At 40.0% G+C, this 23802-nt stretch overlaps 1 protein-coding gene across 4 annotated transcripts in view; it reads left to right on the top strand.

The window, feature by feature from the left end:
* The window catches only part of IFT81 (intraflagellar transport 81), a 57391-nt gene extending 37135 nt beyond the window's left edge, over positions 1-20256 (top strand). The window contains exons 17-20 of one of the 4 annotated variants that reach the window (XR_008469092.1): positions 3869-3914; positions 4863-5098; positions 19660-19761; positions 20091-20256. Coding sequence is in view for 2 of the 4 variants with exons in the window: in XM_054219160.1 (XP_054075135.1) it covers positions 3869-3914; positions 4863-5045 (229 nt within the window). In the remaining 2 variants the exon portion in view is untranslated. Of the gene's footprint in view, positions 1-3868; positions 3915-4862; positions 9121-9144; positions 9220-19659; positions 19762-20090 lie in introns of those variants that run through there. The other 3 variants (XR_008469091.1, XM_054219160.1, XM_054219161.1) reach the window with 3 other exon arrangements.
* The last annotated feature ends 3546 nt before the right edge of the window (positions 20257-23802 follow it).

Consider the following 23802-nt stretch of genomic DNA (forward strand, 5'->3'; position numbering starts at 1 on the left):
TGTTCAATCTTCAGGCAGTAAAGTCAACAAGCTGGTTCATCAAAATTAAACATCAGGAAAATCCCAAACAAAACGTTTATAATTTTCATTTGGTCAAACTGTCGAAATTTTATTCTGTTTTTTATTCTTCGTAATTACTTTTTCAAAATTCCAGAATTCTGTATAAAATAGAAATTTTGTTTTCTAGTGAGTTTTATCTTTGACCCAAAAAAAATTTCTTAGATCCTAGCTGCCAGCAAAATAAACAAACTTAAATTGTTGTCACTAGTTTTACAAAGTGGTCTTTGGCTTCCACACCATAGTATCTATCGGTCAGGAAAATATTTATCAAAACGGTAGTTTTAAAATTCCTGTTTGCTGGGCTTGATCAAGGGTCTTTTTGTTTAATTTTTTAATGAATGCAATAAGTGAAAAACACTCTCATGTTTTGAAAGCAGGATTGCGTCTCCTTAAAGGTGTAGTCATTGCTGTACCAAGCGATCTCCACCGAGTATATAAGTTTTAGTTCAGAGCAGAGGGGGCATCAGCTCTGCCTTACACCTCCCCATCTCACAGTCTGCATCAATCACCATTCCCACAGCTTGCTTAATTTCTTGGGCTTTAAAAAGCCACAGCAATAGAGTTCTTTGATGTGAGGCCTTTTCCTAGATTTCTGCATTTGTATGTCAGAGACAGGACAGATTGTTGCTTGAGATCTGTGTAATCTTTCATGTCGGAGCTGTGGTTCATGTACAGGTTTCTGTACAATGTGCCAAAATGCTTCACAGAATTGTCCCATTCACAAAACAATTTAAAAATATGACTGAGTGGCAAAGCAAAGATAGAACTGCTTAATTCGATAATTAATAATAACTCTACATTCCATTTGAAAGCTTCACATCCAACATGCTGACATCACAACAGGAAAAGAGACACAGTAGTTCCTGTCACTTCTTAAAGGAGATGGAAGAATAAATTAATTTCCCAAGATACCTGTCCTCTTAGGATTTTTTACCTTTCAGAATAATTTCTGGACCTTTCTGTTGTAGTGGCGGCAACAAGGGAAGTACCATTAGTTGGTAGTATACGTAATCAAATGTCATTCAGATTCACCAGAGGCAATTTTTTCACTCATTGCAAAGTGGAGTAAAAAAAGGCAGTAGCTGGCCACTAAGATGTTTATGGGCTCTGGAATGGGGCCGTTGACAGGGATAGCATTGTGTCAAACTGAGGGAGAAAACTCCAGGGATTCCCTCAGGAGACACTGAGAGATGAGGTCTTCTTTCTCCATCAGATCTCTCATGAACTAGAAGTTGTCCCGATGCACGTTGCGCTGGTATCAGTGGAGCAGCATCTCCCGCGGTTCTAGAACATGAGGCAGCAGTCGCTAGGAAATGAAAGGCTAGATTAATATCCATCACAGAGACCTTCTGCAAGGATCTAAGGCACGAAAATATTTAAACACTATGTGGCAAATAATGTAGGAAAAATAAGAGTAAGAAAAGATTCAAAACTACTAATGTTAGGGTGGGAGAAGAAAAGGACGATGAGATAAATGTAAGTGGAGCCTGAGAAGCCTCTTACTCCATCTCACAAAATAATGGAAGGCTGTAGAAAAGAAAAGACTCGTCTAATGAAAGACGATGAAACAGCAAAATTAAGCAGAAGGATGAAAAGAGAAGTGGCTGTGAGAAAAATCTTAGTGATGATGTGAATATTCATTAGTATGAAAGGCAAGAGAGCTCGGCCAAGCAGCTGAGGAAATGTGGTCAGGCAGCAGGCACTGTCCTTTTATGGCCTCGCAGGGAAGGGGAGGGTCTGAGTTTATTCACAGATGCTGAGCAAAAAAACTGCTCCAACTCCAGTACTTGTGAAATGAGCATCCACAATGTGAGTAGTCACATAGACGAGCCGTCAAAGCCAAATGCTGGAATTAAGCGTGAGCCCAGCTATGTAATTCCAGGTATGGCGAGGAGAATGTGGAGGGAGCATTACCACTCTCTCCGCGGTCCCTGCTTCCCTTGCTGACTGTGGGCACAGAAGCTGGGGAAATTATCCCTCTCGCAGTGACTATACACATTTTTGACCTTCTGTAAGAGGTCACAGACCCGTCACATGTAAATGAATTACAACGAAGTACAATATGGACATCTTTGCAAAATATAAAATGAGAGGATAAAATTTTTTTCTAGATGTCCTTTTAGAATGTGAATGTATTTTTCAGCAGTCACTGGAATGTAAACGGAGTAAAAATGAACCGTAAATAGAACAGCGCTTTCCTAACAACATATTGAACAAAAAATGTCTTAATTCTGCCCCTCTTTATTGAATATAAACTCTCTGTTCCGTGGAGTCACTTCTTAGGAATGTGAAAAGTTAATTTTCTTCTCTAAAAATAGAAAGTTGTGGGGTTTTTAATGAAGTTATTAAGTTGCATTCTTTCCAGTCATCATTATAAATAGTAAAGAAAAACCTTATTAGGAAAGACATCTAATCTTCTGATGATTACTTTGAAAACTCTACTTAAAAAGAAAAAGTATGTTCTTAAGGTCAAATGTGCGTGAACATGTGCTGTGTGCCGGTGGAAATAAGAAGATTCCCTGTGGTTTTCCATCTCCTTGGTTTGATGAGGATTGCTAGGGATGGGCTGTGCGGCACAGCACTTGGAGCAGCCTCAGGATTGCTCTGATTTGTTCTAGCTAGAATTGTCCGAGAGTGAGAGGTCCTAAAATGATCCAGCTTCATTCCTTGCACGTCCATTCTGCAGGGAGTATGGCAGGCAGGACCAGGTGGCCAGGGGCCCAAGTGCTCCAGTCGAAAGCCTGGAGTACTTAGCAGACGTGGAAGGAATATAAGAAACACAATGCCTTGGTTCGACACGGCTGCTCACCACGCTCTAGCAAACATTCACGCGCTGTATCGTGAAGGCTGATATTTCTTTCTGGAAATTAGGATTTCTCTATGCAATGTTCTTTTACCCTGAGCGATTTGGAAAGTTCTTTAGATGAGCTGCGTTATTTTCTAGTCCACTAGCAAACTCTCAACCTCTAAGTGTACCTGCTGCACATGAAGTATAATAACTGATTAATTTTTTTTCAAGTGAATCCCTGAAAAGATTTATTTTTTTATTATCATGTTTCAAAAAAAATTTAAAACAAGTATATAATAACGTATCTGAATCCTGCTGTTATGCATATTATATTGTCAGGTTTCACGTATCAAGTTTGCATGTCATAAAGCGATCCAGCCACTTGTTACAGACAAAGGTGTACAGCCAAGACTTTTAATAATGAATGTCAACAGTTATGCTTCTAAGCCTATATTTAGGCACCTAAATGCGACGGCTGTTTTCTGAAAGTGAGGAACGCACAGAGGTTCCATTGCAGTCATTGGATTTGTTAAACCTGGGGTGAAATACTATTCCCCTTCGTTCCTGTATTTTCCCACTCATTCTAACGCTACAGTCACGGCAATTAAGGGCTGTGGATTTGTAAACTCTGACGCTTGTACAAATGAGGCCCCTGGCTGACCTCAGAATATCACCAGGATAAATGCATTATTAAAAAGGGATCAAGTACGTCTTATCTTAAATGATCTTGCTCTTGTCTTCAAGCTGGCAGGAACAGTAATCCTGCCTGCTTCAAAAATGTAAGAGAACTGATCCAGTATCACTTTTCCCGACTGCACAACTGAGAGAATCAGAGAGATCTGATCCTTGATCTCAAGGGATATGTCATCCAATGGCAAAAAGGTTTCTTCATGCTTCCTCCCCTATCCTTCATCCTTTCCTCCCCTATGCTTTCATAATTTTCCATGTTTCCATCATTATTCTGTCCTGTTACATAGAACCAAATAAAATCATAATAAAATTATTGTATATTTCCTTTAGAGAACAGTATACACGAATGATCCTTGAACAAGAAAACCTTGGGAAGGTAAGAATAAGCTTTTAACTTGTAAAAACATTGTACAGTTCATATTTCTGTGGGGCTTATTACCAAAGGCTACGGTCAGTCTTTTATAAAAAGCGTATTGCAGCCTACAAAGAAAATTCCATTACTGCTGGCATTGGTAACTAATACCCTGAGAAGAGATCATGCTCGCTCTTCAGGGCTTGATTTCCTGCAGAGTATAGCATGAGCCGCCTGTAAAGGACAGTCAGACAGCTTAACGTGACAGCACATTCCCTGAAAACCATTTGGATAAGAAACTGAAACATGGGCATAACAAACTGTGACAGCTCAGATTTTATGTTGTATATAAAGCAACCCGTTGAAGACAATAAATTTTGAGCCTGTCAGTCTTATCACTGTTACTAAAGGCCAGGGGATCATCAGCGCAGCAGTGTTAAACAAAAGCAGTTGTCCATTTTTAATCTTGTATGAAGCTCAGATCAGCGTGGACGAGGTTAGGCTTACCGATTCACGCTAAACATCTTTCTTTTATTAGTTTCCTTTTTCTGAGTGCGTCTGCGAGTGATTTGTACAGGTTTGGGCTGCCACTATTAATAATCAGTAGCGGGTTTCATTGTAAAACATTAATTTCATATTTATCCTATCATGATATGAATCCATTGCAGCTCGCAACGTGATACTGCAAGAGCTCTGTATGGAAATGAACTCAGAATTTTAGCATAACTTCTCAAATAGATCAGACGATTATTTAGACAGTTTTAAAACACTGAAATAATTGTCAATCCATACAACGCACATATCTGAGTCCCAGGTGTTACTGCATTTATCACTTGCAAGGAGTGTTATCATCTCGAACAAAATAACATTTCAGTAGCATATGAAGATCCTTGTCATTCCAAGCTGCCTAGGTGAGCAAGTTTTGTGGCGTACAACTGTTCCAAAAATCTAATATTTTTGTATTTTTAACAGAAATTACGAGAGAAGCAGAAAGCTGTACGGGAGAGTCACGGGCCAAATATGAAGCAAATTAAAATGTGGCAGGATTTTGAGCAGTTAATGGAATGTAAGAGAGAATGTTTTCTGAAACAACAAAATCAAACAGCCATTGGTCAAGTCATTCAGGAAGGAGGTAAAGACAGGCTTGTATTATGAATTCTTCCTGCTACCAACATAAAGCAGGAAGACGCTGTGTTGGCTTCCTAAAGGTAACCTCTTACTAAATATTGTTGCTTTCATTATTTCTATGTAAATTTTTTTGTACATTATTTGGTTTTGGTGGATAAACAAAGAGCAACTAACCACTCTGCGAAGCTTTTCCTCTGTCGTTTCAGTGACAACGTACCGTGGTTAAGGGGGAGGTCTGTTATGGGAGCTGCACTAGGGTGAACCTCATCGTAAATCTTTGGTTTATGAGGCTGGGAATGGCACGCATCTGCAGAGAGATCAAAGGAAAAGAAATCCTTCTCTAGGGTCACAGAAAACTTAGGTAATTGCTCTGTTCCTTACTCTGTATCACTAAGGTTACATTTTTGCAAGGCCTGGGACTTGATGTTGTATAATTGTGGCCCTCCTGGCTTGGCCCTCTCCTTCCCCATTGTCTTTGTTCACCTAGTGTGACTGACAAGAATGGAGCCATTTTCGCTGTGAGCTGCACAGACCTTGCCTGCACACTCCTAGTCAGACTTTCCTTGCACGGTTGAATTAAACTGGTTGTGCTTCCAGGAGACAGTTCATTGCTACAGCGTCAGGAGTAGGTTCTGAGAACAATTACTTGGACTCTAAGATTTTTTTTCCATTATCTTTCGTTGTTGTTTTTAACAAATGTGTTTTCCTTGCACATACACCTTCTTCTGTTTTTTTCTGAGTTGCCCGTGAGAAAGTGTAAGCGGTGGTCGACCAAAGGCTTTCTCCACTGTGGACATTTTGTGCTGTTTTGTCTGTGCAGCGTGGTTCCAAAGGGGTTACACTACCCAAAGAGGGCCATCCAGGGATGGAGGGTTATTGATGGGTGTAAACGTGGCGCAGTCGCTGTTGCATACGTTAGGGTATGTAAAACAGGTAGATAGGCAAGGCTGCCCTGTACTCTGGCTTTGACCTGTGAGCAACTCTCCTTGTCCTTAAAATTGCGTCACGAGACCGAGAGCTGACCCAGGGGAAGAGGAATGTAGGTGCGGCTTGAAACCGTCCCTCACTCTTCATCATTTCGGATGAGTGCTTTTTAGCCACAGTGAAGGATCAGAAGCAGAGGGATAAGTCTACGGGACCAGAACTCCTGCTATTCTTCTTTAGTCTCTTGGCTTATTGAATTTCTAGATAGGGGGTTTTTTTAGCTTTTCCTGCCTGACGTAAAATGTCTTTTCAGGACATAAAAAATAATTTTGCTTTCTCTGGTACCTAACTATGAGATCTGCTGCTGTTTTCTATATCAAGAGAGAGTATGGTAATTATATAGTTCCTAGTTTGCCTTCGCATTAAATATATTTGTTAACAGAACTAAAATAAAACCTGATGACTATGTTTTGACTGTATGGTGGTGGTGGTTTTTGTTTGGTTTTTTTTACATTTCTTAGGTGAAAGAAGGCAAATGATTAGTGACAAGTAGCTTGCTGGGCCACAGGCAAAGGAGGTTCGAATGGGTCATTTAATGACATTTATTTCGGATGCCCCCAAAGGGTTCAAAACTGCAGCGTGTGTGTAAGGAGTGGGTCTCAGATCCATAGATTCCCGGGACATCCTCATGTAAGCCCTCCCACGCTGCTGAATAGCTGAAGATAGTCTTTCTCAACAGCTGCACACTGATCTTTCCCAGGCCAAGGAGAAGCAGCATGTTTTCCCCTACACAAGGGAGCATGGAAGGAAGGCTGTTGTGCAGGACACAGGCACAGGTAGATCTGACTGCAGTGGGGAGATGGTGCAGCGTTGCCACCGCCCGCTGCTTGCAGGAGTTGATTCCTCTACACAGCAGGAGAATGGGCTTTAGTAAGGCATAGGAGGGAGACCATATTGATCAGGAAGGGAGAAGCTCAGGAAAAGGACGTATGCAGACTCTATAGCGTGGGCACAGCCACCTCCAGAGACGCCTACGCATCTTCTCCCTGGCGGCCCTGTACCGTTATTACCAGACTTCACCTGCGCTGCACTGTAGGGCCTGTTGATCTGAAGAACGTTATGGTAGTCGTATACCTGGACTCCTAAAGGAGGGGTTTGCTGAATTCTTGCCAGCAATAGTAAAATAACACAGACAGCTAGCTATGAGACATCCCGAAAACAGGGGATAATCACCAAAAATGGACATTTAAGTTCCTTGGATTCAGCCTACGGTTCAGAGTCAGCAGACAGGGCAGGGGTAAAGGGGATTTTTATATACTTCAAGTCAAAACTTTTAACAAAACCCTAAAACTTGTATTTGACTAGACCATTTATGCAAAGATGTAGTACACGGATTAGCCTGCTGCCCAGGAAAAAGGCAATGCTTTTGAAATTCATAGCAATGATGTCGAGTAAGATCGAGTATAATAATTTTCTGGTTTTCAGTTCAGAGTTACCCTAAAAATAGTTCATCTTTCTTCCTTGTAAAAACAGTTTACTGCTAGGTACTCAAAGATGACGTGATTGTTGTTCTGATCTGATCAGTGTTCTGTCATTTGTAGTGCACCAAGAAAGGGCACACAGATTATACACTACAGCAGCAGCAAAATGACTCTCTGAGATGAAGCAGAAAATCATAATAACTGTTATGAAAAGAAAATTGGAAAAACTCAAACGCTATTTTTAGCTTTCTATATAAGTGGACATTTAATAAATGCAGCTCTAATGGATTCTGTTCACTGGCTTTTCCACCTAGTTCATGATTTGATGGGAGCATTCAAAAATCTTTGACTGAATTTCACAGCTATATCTTTACTTCCTAACTTGCAACAGAAAACTTCCTTCCAATTTTTTTACTTTGTTATTATTAGTAGCCTAGCTGGTTAACTAATAAGATGAAACTTGCCATATGGAAAAATTCCTGCCTTTTCCTCGTGAAGGTCCAAATAAATAAAAAATGTGCAGAGTTAAATCTGGGGGCTCAGCACTTACCAAATCTCTTCCAGTTGGAACAGCGATCCCAGCAGTCACTCGTGAGCAGCCGCTTACTTTGTTTCAAAAGACTTCTCCTTATCTTTACCCAGAACTGGATGAGGAAGTATTCCAGCTATAAAACTACTGTAGTATTCTGCAGGTTTGCATTATTTAGTCATTTTGACTTCAGCTGTCCTTAGAGCTACCGGCAAGTTCCACATGGCCCTAAGAGATGAAATAATTACAGGCATCAGAAATAGGCAGGAGAAAACAGTACACCTACCGAGTTACATGACCAGCCATTTCACCATCTGGGTGTGAGATTATTTTGTTTATATTAGTGGTACCATTTTACTTCCATTTGAACTACAGTAAATAAAAGAAATGTTCTTAGACTTCCTTAAGTAACCTATTTGTATATCTTTACGCACGTGGATATTATTCCTAATGAGGTCACATGCATATAGTTGCCCAGAATCATAAAAGTTAGGCCCTGCTATTGTCTTTATTACGTTTAAATATACTGATTTCCAGAGCTTTCTTGACGAGACTTTCCTACAGTATGATGCTGCTCACTGATACAAAACACAACACAGCAGAAGTATTCAGCAACAGTTCAGTGCCTAGAAAATGTCCGCGTGATGAAGATGTTCTGATTAATAACCATGGATAGTATAGTACACAATAAGCAATGTAAAATCTGTTCTCCAAGTGACTTGCTGGTTCAGGAACTGGAAATGAAGTACAGGCTGCTTCTCCTTAGATCGCTATTTCACGTCTGGCCCAGAGGAGCAGGGACTGAAAGCTCCCTGCTGACTACCTGGTGGCTGCCCTCAGCGAGTCATCTACCCAGAGCCGTTTGGCAGCATCAGTCCCATTCCTAACTCACCACTCTGGCAGTGTTTGGCAAGCCTGGAGCCAGCTTCCACAGGAAGGCAGAGAGATGTACGACTGAAAAACCACAGAGGCTGAAGTGCTGTCACCCGAAAGGTGTCCCCTTGGGAGAAAGGTCGTGACACATTGACACAGTGGAGTGTGGGAAGCTGTGACTCCGTCCTCGTGTCTGAGGATGAGGAGAGCGCTGGTGCTTGCAGATCTGGTTTCTCTCGTTGGCCCTGTATTTGCTCAGACTTAAGTGAGAAAATTAAAGAACTCAATCTGAACGTGTGCCCTGTGTTATCGTTTGTAGCAGTAGGTTTCCTGCTGAAGGAACGCTGTTAACTCTTCGGCTGCCTTTCTCTACTGCAGTCCCTACTGGAAACAGAATTGAAATTTTCATGGACGTGCCAGTGTTCCAGTGAGGAAGTATTACACAAATCAACAATTTTATCACAAGGTACCACCTGTCTGGGCAACACCCAATTGGGTAGCTGGTTTTTAACAATCAGAATGTGACCTATTTCCAACTTGTTTAAAGAATTCTTTAAATTGTCGGCATGAATTTAAAATGAGTTCTCCAAATTCTCGGTGTTTCTGTAGCGTTAGTTCCACAGTAGTCTCCAAACTCTCAAGGCTTTTATTCCAAGGTCACTGGGTGAAAAGGGTATTTTTCACAATTGCATTACACTGATTTGCATGATTCTGGTTTACAGACATAAAAAAAACCCGCTGCAAGCCACTGTGCCGTGGTGATGTCAAACTCGGTGAGGAGCTTTGCTGTTTGGGGGGGGGGCAGCAAACATATTCCAAATAATCAGCAGGAACTGTGAGACAAATCATGCAGTCCTTACTTTCACAAAACCCTCACTGACTTCAGTGGGAGTTTTGCCAAAATAAGGTCTGCTGGATTTAGCTCTGTATTCTTCCTCCCGACAGAACAAGCAGGAATTAAAGGGCCAGCATCAGATTTATAAGACACAGAGAATAAAAAAGAACCGTAATTATCTAAAATAACGACTTTCATCCAACACAAATCAACGTTCCTTTAGACACATTCTAATTTATAACAAAAATTAAACGTTTGTGGAAGTTTTTCCCAGCACAAACAATCCAAATACACAAGTCCTTAGTGACATGGCTTGATTTTTATTAGACATCTAGGAGGCTGTCTTGCTCAAATGGAGTGCTGGAGTATTTATAGTGTTTATCATTAAAATACAACTTTATGCATTACCTTGTGTTTGAAGGCATTATTTATATTTATTATTTTTACCTTTTTTTGCATTTCCATTCTTCGTAGTTTTGAAAAAAGTGTATTTTTTGCAAATTAGGATACACACAACCAGCATTTGCTGAATGCCAAGAACAAGAGTTCTTTTCCTGCAAATGGATCCGCACCAGCCATTGTCGATTACACTGTTTCAGTGCAGACTGTCATTGCAGAATAACGTGTCGTTTTTAAGCTTCTAAAGTTTATTGCGAGTGCTCAAGTTTTAAAAGCACTTAATTAGGTCTACTCTTTAAATAGGATAAAGCCAAATCCTGCACATTTTGCTAATACCAGAAAAAATGCAGCTGATAGGAGTATGGAAAATGGGATCTTACCAATTGTCAAAGATAAACTCCTTTTTCTCTCCCAACTTCTTTTCCCTGGAATGGAATAGCAAATACGCCTGGCACTTAGGGAGCAACAACAACAAAACCATAAAGGCATACATCATGTACAAAAAATAACCATGTAAGGGAAATAATGAAGGAATTAATCTCACAATTTCATTGTAAATTTTACAACTGGCTCATACTGAAAAAATCTTAAGATTTTCTGCAATTAAAATTTGTGGGGGTTTAATGCTTTTTTTTTTTTACTGGATTACTGTTTTTTTAAATAGCAATTGAAACTCTAAGGTTATAAAATATGAATAATTCAGCAATTTACTTGGTTTACACTATTGCAGCATTTTCTGGCAAGTAAACTAGTGTTTAGGCATGTTTTTGCAGTTGTCACACAAATCTCAGAGCCATTAGAGAAGAATTACCAAAAGCAAAAAGGGCTGATTAATTTGGGATTCTAAAAATCGAAGATTTAGAAATTAAAAAGCACACAAAAATTACGCATTTTGCTTATCGACTGCTATGTAAATGATGCAGTGCTCGAAAACAGCATTCTGTGGACTGCAGCATTCAAAAACTTTGAGGTTTTAAAAGCATTTATAAAACATTGTACCCATCTCCCTTATTCCTTGTTTTAAAGCTTGCCATGTTTTTGTAGCATATTAAAAAGAAAACAGAACTGTATCGGAACAGTGAAAGTCACCCACAGACAACCTGTTCCACTAATACTTTACATTCATGTTGCATCTTTTGTCCTAAAGGATTTCTGTACTTCATTTTCATTTTGCGTAGGCTGATGAGACTGCTCAGGTATCGGCACGAGCGAGCCAGGAACCAGTGAGAGATCCAGTTAACGTTCACAGGACACTAATGAAAATCGGGCATTTATTATTTCGTGGGCAATGACAACATCATCTCAAAATTAAGTCTCCTTAGGAAAATATCTCCCACAGCTAATAACTAGAAAGCAATCGGAATTCTTCTGACAAAGAGGAGGAGCGTGGCATACTTCATAGTGGGTTTTTACTGTTGTGCTTACTGTGCCTTTTCTGGTTTTATATTTACTACACAGTACTTCAACCGTTTGTGTGTGAAATGCAACCTTTGAAAATCTATATACACTGAAGGTTCTTTTCTGCTTGTTGATTTGACTGAATGAAGTCAAGGCTGATCATGAAATACACCGAGAGGGAAAGAGAGAACTCATATAATGGAAAAAGCACTATAAATATTTTCCTGGGATCGTTAACACAACCTTGTAACACTTCACCCTGTGTAGCGGAAAGAATTGTACAATCCTTCTATGAAATGTCTAGAAAGTGTTTACAATTCCATCCCAAACTAATGTGGCTTTTTTTTAAGTGTAAAGAAAACATCCCATAATTCTTAATTCTGTTATCAAAGTTATTTTCAACCTTTGAAGGGATTCACTTGCTAGTGACTTGGCAGTGTCAAACAAATGTTCAACTTTTATTCTGACACTTCTTGAAGAATTTGATTGAAACTATATATGTCTAGATAACACCCAACAAAGTGCCCCTCTTGCGTTTGTTTCAAGATATTTTTGGAAACAACAGAGGCGACCTTGGATGGAGCTGCTTTTCCAATTTAGGACTTCATTTGGTCTAAGAGAGTAAAATTATACTCTTTAATCCTTTTGTGTACCCACAAATGAGACAGATTTACTTTACGCTATTGTAGAATTGTTTTTCTGTACCTTCTTCGCAGTGTCAATCTGTTTAGGATAAGAATTATTTTCGGTAATTAGGAGTTACTTTCAAATGGACATATAAATAGTCCTTCGATGTATCACACGTCCCTTAAAAATATTGCGTAATCTAAATGAACAGTGGTCCTTTCTGTAATACCTTTGCTTCTTTAGAACTGGGGCTAATAAATAAGCGTTAGCCTTTGTCTTGGCTGATAGACGTGAGGCATCTGATTTCAAGCCAGAGCTCACACAGACTTGATGTAAAGTCTAAATGAGGAGAGTGGTAATGCTGGCGAGGGCCCTGCGATGGGGCTGCCACCTGTCCGGATCACAGCAGAAATATTGTTTGTCGAGCTTCAAGTTTAAAAGCCAAGGTTAGGAGCCAGGGTCTCTGTGCATCTAGAGTGGGGTGATTGTTTTCTTCTGACTTCGGTTTGCCAGCTGTGCAATTGTAGCTGTAAAAGTCTATTACTTCTAATCACTGAAGATGTTTTAAATAGTTTGCACTTAATTTTCTATATAATCAGTATATTTTATTTCATTTGTATTGCTCTCTGTTATAGGCATACTGCATTTCGTAACAAAATGGAGTTAGTCTCTTGCAATGATAATGCAGTTTCGCTGCTGTGAATAAAAACTGCATTGAGAGAGCACAATGTACTTGTCATTTATCCTGTACAGTATTTGCTCTCTTCGATAATAATGTTGTCCAGTGTTACCTAATGATCAAATACAAAGTATAATATGGAAACTAAATCTAGACGCGCCAGTAGAATCTGTTTGACATACGTGGTTTATGGAAATACATATGTAAATATACTATTTGGGAGTATACTTTTTATATTCATTTCATCGCATTTAGTGTCAATGCATATTTCTATAGCTCTATTATATACTTACTGTGGCTGATGGCTCAAGTTCTAACTCTAGAACATCCAGTTTCCTGATTTTATGGCATTTTCATGTCAAGTATTTGTGGACAGCTTAAGAGAAGCAACTCTGATCCTGTGAACCTGTACGTATGTGAGCATGACTACATGGGCGTATGCACAAATCAGGTCAAAATAAACTATTTGGTATAGCAACTTTCATCACAGAATCTCAAAATAATTGACAAACAACTCTTAGTAGAGTCTGTTGACTGTGTAGCCAGATAAACAAGCGGCTGCTATTTATATTATTTTCTAGACGAACAAACCACAATAGGGAATGAAACAGAAGCAAAACTGGGAATCCAGTCCTCGTCTCTGGGCTGTGGACTCAGGGCATGCCTGGGGTTCCCAACCTGATCTCCCGGAGAAACTTCTGGAGTCTTGTCCTGAGTGTGGCTGTTCAGACCCCGAATCCTCATCCTCGCCCCAGGTTTGGTGTATTGGAACATAAAGGGATGATATGGCAAACGTCACAAAATTTCCCAGTGCAGGCGTCAGTGTCCCAGCTTTGAGTATCCTCATCTGACCCCCGCTGCTCCCTAAAAAGTAATTCAGAAGTAAAATGGCTGTACATTCGCAATGTGATAATGCATTGCAATGTGTAATGGAAAGGTCATAACAGATACAGATAAACAAATACGATACAGACAAACGTAAAGCCGTTTCCTGAAGGAGTTTTTAATTAAATCGTAACAAGGAATTTCAAACATAAATTAATAAATAAACTACCTTCCTTGAGCTAATGGAGTCAACAAAACTAAATGTGAGATTTTCCTCTTACCCTGAGATCTTTTTATAATCCCAGAGAGATAAATATCAGGAGAAGCAGTCCTAAATAGAAGCCCTGTGTGCGTGCGTGTGCACGCATGCATGCAAGCACAGATTAGGTCTCTCAGTTATCAAGCAGCATACGGCACTCTGGGGCAGCTTTGTATTTGCGTGCCTCCTCCTGTACACTTCCAGTTGTTTACAAGCGTCTGTCTGCTGGGTGCTGTAGCTGAAACACATGAAGTATATAATAACCCAGTGCAGGAATGACAGGAAATCCTATTTTTTTCGGAAAAAGCATCTAGAGGAAATGAAGAGATTTTGAGTATTATTCAACGCTGTCTTCAAAAGTTGTAAAGATGCATAAATGTGAAAGCACCACAAGAGCAAAACTGGCTGGCTTAGAACGTGGTAAGGGATGAGAGGGTTTGTGCTGCTGGTTTACTGCCCCAGGCAGCTGTGCTCAGAGCTGCTGCCGCTGCGTCTCTGGGCTCCGCAGGGAATGGGCATGCTGGAATTGGTTGGAATTAGACCTCAAATAGAAAGGCAGCAGATTTATCACTGGAGCACTAGATTTTGTTTTTATATGTGAGAACAAATCCAGGGTAACCTCAGTTAATGAATAACCCGGTCAACGGTGATAGCGCCTGTTTAGTCTGATAAATCTGGCCTTAAACAAAACCTGAACTTTTGTTGATAGAAGCGTATACCACAGGGGAGTAAAGCCATTTTCCCCATGAAAAATTTCAGCCTCAACAGAACAAAAACTTTAAATGTTCGTATTATTTCTTGAAAAAAACCTGAAAAATCATGTTTAAAAAAACCCAGAACTTTTTAATGCAAAGTTAAAATTTTCAAAAGAAAACTTAGACATTTTGAAAAAAAGACAAAAAAAAGGCTCTTTAATCAATACAAAAAAATAAAACAAACTCAAATAGCTTTGATGGAAATGTTCTCCTTACAAGATGTACAGCCTGTTACTGTGTAGCTCCATTGGAATCAGACAAACTCTGCCCAGGGGGCTGGGCAATGCTTACACTATTATATTCTCCATGGAAAGGCATGGATACGGGAGTTTCACAGTAAGGGAACTTTTCTTTGATAGAGCAGCTGCATCAGAGTCAATTTTACCTGCAAATACATAGCGCTGGTGCAATTTATTTTTGTTTGAAACAATCCATATGGGTACATCCAGATTTTACAAAAGGGCATTCAACAAATAGAGTGGTTTGCAATGTTACTGCTTCACTGATGCATAAATATTGAATACCTAAACACCACATTAGCTAATTAAGTTGGGGGTCATTATTGGCCAGAGATAAAGCACACATAAGTAAGCATGGATTAAGCCTCCCCTCTTACTGCACATACTGTGGTTGCTCCCTGAATACAATGAGGATGTAGGTTTCCAGGAGATTAAATCCAGCAATAATTTGCACCTGGAATCTAAAAGAAGGCCAAAAAAAAAATCAGATGGAGCTTCTTAAATTGCAGGGTGCTGTTTAGACTGTATGGAACTTAAGCCAAAGCTTCTTCAAAACCAAAATCCCTTCAGTAAAGTAGTAGTGAGAACTCTGCTTTTAACTGAAATCATTACTTGGTATAAACTGAGACATTCTGTACAATTTATCTTTACCAGGCAGACAGTAAACCACAATTCACACAACGCTGTTTCAAAAGAGAAACTGCGTGTACGTGCATTCCAAGCATGCACCTCCCGCCATTAGACCAGAGCCACCAGTAATCCCAACCAATCTGCCCAAAGTAGAGCCATCCAAAAATGTGTTCCAAAGAAAAGGTTTTATTTTCCATAAGACTCCTGTTTCACAGCCATTGCTGAACTAACGGTAAAAAAAATCAGTCCCACACCCATGTTCCTCTGGTTGTAACCACCCTGTGCTTCGTCAGCAAACTGCTTGTGCGACTGATGGCGTGGTAAGACTTTTGGAGAACTGACCCATCTGAAACCCCTTTTTTAAGGCTTTTTTGCAGCCACGCATCCTGGATGCCCAAGTCCACAAATGCAGTATAAGATACTATAAGATACTGTATGCAGGCTTACACTGTTTGCATATTTTTTTTTAAATAAAAAGTTATTTTAAGTGCTGTCAACAGGCTAGAAGGGTCTACACTAAGATGAGCAGGCTAGGTAAAGAACATGACAGAAGCTCGGTCATGGGCATAGCACGCTGACTCCCGCGAACATCGCCTGTGGAGCAAAACAGCTGTAAAGAAAACAGAGACTGCCCAGACAGAAAGCCTATAAAAGACTTTGCATTCAAAAGAATCCTGTTCCAGATGACTTAAAAAATTCTATGTTAGTATATTCATTGATGGATTACACCGGCATAGAGCGACAGATGGTACTGAATAGTTAGGGAAAACCAAGTGGTAGCCTGGGAGAAGAGGTGGGACTGCCCAGCTCCATGGTACCATTGTCTAAACCAGCTTGCAATTTTGTGAGAATGTTTTTTCAGTTGTGCTGGCACAACTCCTTGTGGGGCTGCCGGGTCAGGCTTATCACGGTCTCTTGGTGAAAGATGATTATTAACTCAGTCACTCAGTTTATAGCCACAAAGAACTGTAAAAGCAGAACCGAAGGGGTAGAGAGCAGCAGGAAAGGAGTGGGAGCGAGTGGGCAGGGACACAGAGAACAAGGGCCTGGAGCTTCCAATTCTGCCTTCGCTGTTGAGGAACACGTTTTGCAGACCTGCACCTATGTCTGCAGCTCCTATTGTCCTCCACGTGCATCAGCAGTCGCCTCAAGACAGTCTGAAGACAAATTAGAAGAACAGCAACCTTTTTATTAAAAAGCTTACATGCCAAAGGTGAAATCTCCCCTTCATCAAAACCCACTCCCCTAACGGGATGTTGAGCGACCATAGAGTTAAATAACAAAAAACAAGACAGAAACATTTTATCATTTAAGAAATGCTTACCAGGCTATCCGTGTTGGAAGGCAGGAAATTAATACTCATAACTTCTGATTAGCTTTGTCAGAGGTGTCATGCTCCTCTCCTTCGTGTGATTCTCCAAAAATTAAATACAAAGATGCAGAATGATCACCTGGGCTTTTAATTTTCCAGGGAATGCTTTTCTGTCCATACACTCATTGTCCTCCCCTCACAGAACGTATGCATCTGTTAAACCAGAACATAAAGTTCTGGAAATCCGACTGCCTACGTGATGGTATAAATCAGCCTAAGTCGCTTTCCTGATGTAATATCTTGGATAGATCCCTCCCGATCTCCTGAGCAGGATTTTGGAACAACCAAAGAGAAAACAGACTGCCCTAATTAGCGTACCCCATTATTTACACTGAGCCTTGCTCCTTGTAAGGCAGGACTTTGTGAGTTTTATTGAGTGCTACATTGAACATGTTGTGACATGCGCAACACATTGTACGTGTTCTGTAAGGCTGATTGATAGTTAATATGAGGTAAAATACAAAAATAGGGAGATTATAAAAATGCTCATGCAAGAAACTGTGGGAAACTCTAAAATACTGCAATTCAGTTATGGGTTACTATGTAATACAAGTAGACAATATTTTTCAATCTCTTAAGCAACGAGTATTTAAAATATGTAATAAACCCTCCATCATCATGTGTCTTGATAAAGCCAGCTTAAGGTGAATGAATGACCACGCACTGTGGCAGCCTGTTTTGGATATTTGCCTTTGCAAAATTCAGAGAGGGCTAAGTTGCAAAGGAAACATTCGTAACACTATTTTTCTGAGCAAACGCTTTCATCCTGAGCTTTGCTAAAAATATACATAACTAATACAAATATAATAATAACACATATAACTGCCAGGAAATCATGGAATATCATTAAGATATGCATAAAAATCTTCCGTAAGATCAAAATGTCTGCTTATAGGAAATGTTAGACTCTCCTTATGATTAATAGGATGGCAATTACTAGGGGAATGATTCGCTCATGCTATAACCCCTATGAACTGAATGAACTAACCTCTTTTGAGTCAATCAAGTCACACCGAGCTAGGAGAAAAGAGTCCGACCCAAATAATCCATAATTAGATCATCAGCTGCTAACACTATTGATCTCCTGAGATTTGGGGTGGCCTGAGCTGCCCTCATTCTCCAGCTGCAACTCAGAGAACAGACTTCATTCTTGAAAGAAAAGAGACATTTTTAAAAGACACATGGAATACTAAAATAATGATGCTGGATATCCATCTTCTTGGAAGTATCTTAATTTGTTGCTGTTTATATATAACCAGAAATCAGATTATGACCTTGTCAAGCAGAACAGCAATTATATTATTGCTTATATAACTGGGGGTCTGCTTGATGCCTTTTATTAGACCTTACAGGAAAATTCAGGTGCTGTTCAAATAGATTTAAGTTCTTAATATCAGGTTGAATCTGCCAAAATCACTACACAAAAGTTCAGCTTCAAAGACATTCTTCACACAATTTCTAGTTTAGAAAGACAAAAAAATGGATCAATACTGAAGTTATAAAAGAATGTATTTCCGTATTATTCTCATGTATTGCGTATTTAACATCTAGTGCCTTTTAAGAACATGATAGTCTTGGAATAATTCAAACCGGTACACTGTTTCTAGCGCTACTTTTACAGTGGTCAGTACATAAATGCAGCAGGCTATTTCAAAGCCCACATGGCTTTGAAATTTCACAATGATAGCTCTTAAAGTAAAAATAAATATTTAAATTTTAGTAGCTTATGACGTAATTAAAAATGTTACGCGCAAACATTTTATTTAGAATATCTTATTCACAGCACAGCTCTGATGACTATTAAATCTATTTGAAAATGAAAAAACCTTATTAGTATCAGGTAGAAATAAAATTCATTCCTTTCCAAAACCACCTATATCAAATCCTTTCAAGCACTAACATACTGAGGCACAGAGGGTCCTGCAGAAAGATCAGAAGGCCCTCATGCCAACTGCAGGGTTTTTTTCTTCATTTCTATGGCATATGTTGTATCAGAAATCACAGCTAAAAGAAATTTCATGCTCAAAATTTAAATCTTTTCCCACATTTAACTCAGCCAAAATTCCTGTGATGGCAGAATTAAATTTGGGGTTGTTCTCAAATGGTAAGGAAGCTACAATATGGAGTAATTACCTTTTTTTCTTTTTTTTTTATTCCTAACTACAAAGACTGTTACTTTCTCTGGACATTTATAATCGTCTTAAAGAGTCATCGGTAGCTGTCAAGTAAGTCCATTGGCTCTGCCCAGAATTTCTTATGAATTTTTTAGAGGAGCTTGCGTCTGCACCGATACAGAAGAAATAATTAATCTTTTTTTGTAAAATGCAAGGAGTCTAGCAGATGGGAAGTGCTATTCACTTGCAAACACTTAGCACCTTAACCTCAGCTGAGACTCTCTTTTTCCTGACAGACAGAAAGGTGGACTGCTACCTTAGGGCCAGATCAGGCACCACATCCAAAAATTAAATTCCAGACTGGTCAGACTCGCACTGGGGAGAGAACAATTTTGGTGATTTCAGTGCCTTTGTCTTCTGCCAATATTTTTATTTTCTTGCAGTAAAAATATCCCTAGAGGAAAAGATCTCACTGCATGTACTCTTTTTTTCTGTTGAGTCATTTGGTTTATGTATCCTATGTAGAGGTGTAGTTTTACAAAATGCCTCCTGCATGCAGGAAGAACTCCCCTCTGAACAAATTCTCTACCTGAGCACCAGGGAAAGAAATAAATCTGTACCTGATGACATTTCAAGGGCAAGGAAAACAACTGTTCAGAGAATTATCTGATTTAGTTCGTGTTTATTTTTACTTATATCTAGCAATCTGCTCTCCGACAGAAGATGCTTATTTGCAGAAAAGAAGACTGTCTCCTTTTTGGACTGATGCCCGATCTGGAGAAAAGGTGCCACTAAGGACAAGAGGTATGTCTTAAGCTGTATTAGCGAATGCAATAGGTGCCTAGTGTTGTAAAAGCAATTGTACATGTCATATATGTTAACTAGTTAAGGATAAATTCCTCATTTCTTCCCATCGCGCTTCTTATCCACTAGCTAACATGGGCTAAATTTGCCTTCCACTCAGGAGTACATATTCCAAAGTGAAATATTCCACATATGGAATTTTAGAATTAGTTATTCCCAAATAACTTGTGTAGAGAAGCTCTAGGGTACAGCTTGGATAATTTATTTTACACATGCTTACTGCCAAGTTAGAGGGCTTTGCAATTTCACAAGAAATCTTTTCCTTTCAGGAACTGTTTGAAGAAACTTTTCCAATCCTAGTATCCTGTAATGAAGGTCTGAATCACTCCAGGTTGCAAACTGAAGTAAAACAGATTGTAGCAGACTGGTGGATAGGTTACACAGCGGAAAAGACCTGTTACTTTTTGCTGTAATGGAATCAATATGAAAAATGCAAAAGGGACAAATAAACTTCCATCTGCTTAAGGTTCAACCCTTATTTTTGGGTTATTTCTACTGTAGTGATTTTGTCTTGCAAACTCTTTCATGTAAGACATTAAATAATGTTGGGTTACTGGTGTGCCAGCTATGGTATCCAGTAATTACTGAATATAAACCTGAATGTTTGCGTCCTCCAGGTCTTTGCCTCAGTAATATCGTTAAACATAATAGTCTCTGCCTGTTGGCTTGTTTTCTCATGGGGAGGGTGACAGAACATTTTGTGTTCTCTTATCTTCAATAGCAATGAAACAGGAGGAGCTCCACAATGCGAAACCAAATCTACTGCTATTAATACAACATCCCAGCCACAGAGGAGAGATTTGTTTATTTACCAAAGCTAGAGATGCCTCTCTCTGACCTTTCCAGAGCTTGTGTGCTTTAGCTGGGAATAGATTCCTCAGAACTGGGTGCTCTTTTTAAAAATATACAGTAAAAAACATACACACACACCCCCGAAACAGAGCCCAGGCAGTATCCCAAATTGCATGAAATGACACACAGCTTTGAATAGTTAGAATAAGTCTAACTAGGGCACAGTCCACGTTCAGTTTTGGTTACTTTGCTAGTGCAGTTAGTGCACCGAGATCAGTCAGCTTTCCAAAGCCCACTCGCCTTTCTCACTGCCACTCAGCGACACATTTAGCTGACTATAACCATACATGGGCCCACTTTCTGTCTGAGACCTAACATCTGTCTGCAGCCTAAGAAGCCTGTCGGTATAGATTTTTTTCTTCCTTGCATGATTAAAAAGTGCTTCAGACTGTAAGGTTTTTGGTTTAAAAAAAAACAGCAAACCAACACAGAGATTGTCTTCTGGAATTCACTCTGCTTTACTTGTGCTTTAAACCAGTGAAAATCATTGCGTACACCAATCAAAATTTGCTTAACTATATCTTTCACAGTTAGTTGTACTTAGTGACCTGTCTGTACAACTTAAAATAATATCTGCAAGAGTTAGATCTTGCATTAGCATTAAGGATTCAACCAGGTTGAACCCACTAGACCCACAATCCATCCTGTCGAGCTGGTACATCTCTAGTATAGAAGGCGCCTCAGAGTGCTTCAAGGCTAGCTTTGGTGATCCTTGTTGGACAATTTTAAATTTAAGCTCCCTAGCTGTCTGCTTGCCAGAAGCAGCTGACCTGCAATGCAGTTGGCAAAAATTAGTGTGGCTGGCTCCTCAGCCATCTACCTCTCCAGTTTGGCATATTAATTCAAACCACCACTGATTTTGGTACCTGCTCTGTGACTGACTGACATTTTAGTCTAAGCAGACTACTAATGAACTACAGAAGCAGAACTGAGAGTAGGAACTGGAAACCAGGGAAGTAACTGGCCCTACATTCCAAAGCAATAATCACTAAACAATATATAAAAGGAAAACAATAGTTATGCCATCTCCTCCTCCAACAGAGTTACAACAGAAGGCAACACACAGTCCTAGGCAGACCTGGTCTTATCTGACAGCTGTCAGATAAGCTCTGAGCATGCTTGCTTAACCCAGCCCTCCAAAGACCGAGGCTATAGCTGGCATCCTGAAATCTCAGTCGGGGCCTAAGGCACCGCAGTCGGTTCCCTGCTCCTGCTGTCCCTGCCCCTGTGCAGCTGTGCCACCCCTCAGTCATGCTGCCACCAGAGCTCATGCAGCAGAATTGCAGCCACATCGCAGAGCTGTTCACCTGGGAAGTAATGCAGGGAAAAAAGGTTCAGCCAGCCTCATCCAGTTCACAGTGTGACTGACCTGTCAGCTGTATTGGTAAAATCTACCTGATTAAAATCAACTTTTTCTTCCCTGGATAACTTTCCAGTACCTATACAATGAGGGAGGATACAGGGATGGAAACCAGCAGCAAGGTGTAAGGTGGGAACACAACTTCTTTTGGCAGAAGTACCAGATCTGGGGCAGCTTAAGTTGGTTGTTGAACTATGTATTATGTCAAAGTTTTTGGTTTAATTATCATATTACTACTTGTTTTCTAGGCTTTACATACAGGGTCCTCTAGTTTGACAATGCCAATCACCTGTAGAATTAGAAATAAAAGCCAAGAGTCCAAAAAACCTGTCTTTTCTCTATAACCATCGGGCAATATTATCTATAAATAAAATCTTCCAAATATTATTCTCAACCATACAGCAGCTTGGAAGGCCAAAAAACTGTCTTTCATTACTCTACAAAATACTTCACACTTCTGAAGGAACTGGTTTAGCAGTGATGCATCCCCTCATGCTCTGACCAACTTCACACTTCATTTTTTATCCAAATCTAAGTAACAGGCTTTGGGGACCTTGTCTGTATTCCTTCCTACTCAAGTCTGTTCCCATCTGCCTGATCCCCTCCGTGACTTTATAATACTTCTTTTGTGTCACCAGAACTACTGCTGCCTCCCAGTCAAACTTCCCACACTGGTCTTTAAAACTGCACTCCCTGCTTTTGCCTGTTCAGTTTCCGTATCTGCAAGTGCATGAATAAGGGCTTGTTTGTATGCATAAAATTTACTATGACCATTTTTACAATTTGGGTTCAGGCAGAGAGCTCTGTACACATAGCAAAGCTCTATCTCCATGGAAAACTGCCAAAAAGCATCTGATCCCAGTAATGAGGGGAAGGTTTTGTCAGGAACCTGTGGAAAGAGGTCCCTCACCCCACCTAATTCACAGCTGGCATTTCTCCCTGGCAGTTGAGACCGGTGATGTGAGAGGTTAGTCGAGAGTGGGAGCAGATTCCTGTGGGGCTTCACCAGCCAAATTCCTATCTAGCAAAAGGTTGCTACAGCAACTCTGAGCCTCCCAAGATACAGAAATTATTGTAATGGCTGCTGAAATACCTCCCTACTGCTCTGAGACGGGATGAGGAAAATCCTTCCCTTTGATACAGAACAGTTACCCGCTGCCACGCTTTTTACATCAGCCCTATCCAAGCACCAGGTATCCTGAACTTGCTGGGGAACTGATGGCCACCTTTTCCTCCAAAGCAAGATGCAGTCCTCCATTTGCATGTAATGCAAAGATAGAAAAAATAAACCTAAACACCACAGAAGGACTACAGTTCCAACACTTTTTTCCCATGGAGACAGTAAGAGAAAAAACAAATCATATGACAAAAGTTAATATACTACTGAGTGGGCTGAACAGAATATAGAAACCTGTCCAAAGACAAAGTATGTATTTTCCAGACTACAGTTTGTGGTTTTCAAAAACCACATAGATACAAAAAAAACATAAACAAAGCAAAACAGGACAAAAACCCTCATAGCTTCTCAATGACTGTCCTGTAGTTTTTTGGCTGCCTCCAGCCTGTGCATGTTTTCCTCTGGCATTTGGCCCGCTCACAGGTCGTTCAGTCCACTGGACTATGTAATAAATACCAGACAGAGATGATGCTTTAGACAGAACGGGAACACTTCTGACCTAAACAGGTCCTGAATCTAGAATGGGGTGGACTGAGGATAATCAGGGCATAGAAACAGCAAATATCAATGTACAACATAAGTGGAAAAACTT

Source organism: Rissa tridactyla, chromosome 13 (genome assembly GCF_028500815.1).
Source record: "Rissa tridactyla isolate bRisTri1 chromosome 13, bRisTri1.patW.cur.20221130, whole genome shotgun sequence".
NCBI classification, from domain to species: domain Eukaryota; kingdom Metazoa; phylum Chordata; class Aves; order Charadriiformes; family Laridae; genus Rissa; species Rissa tridactyla.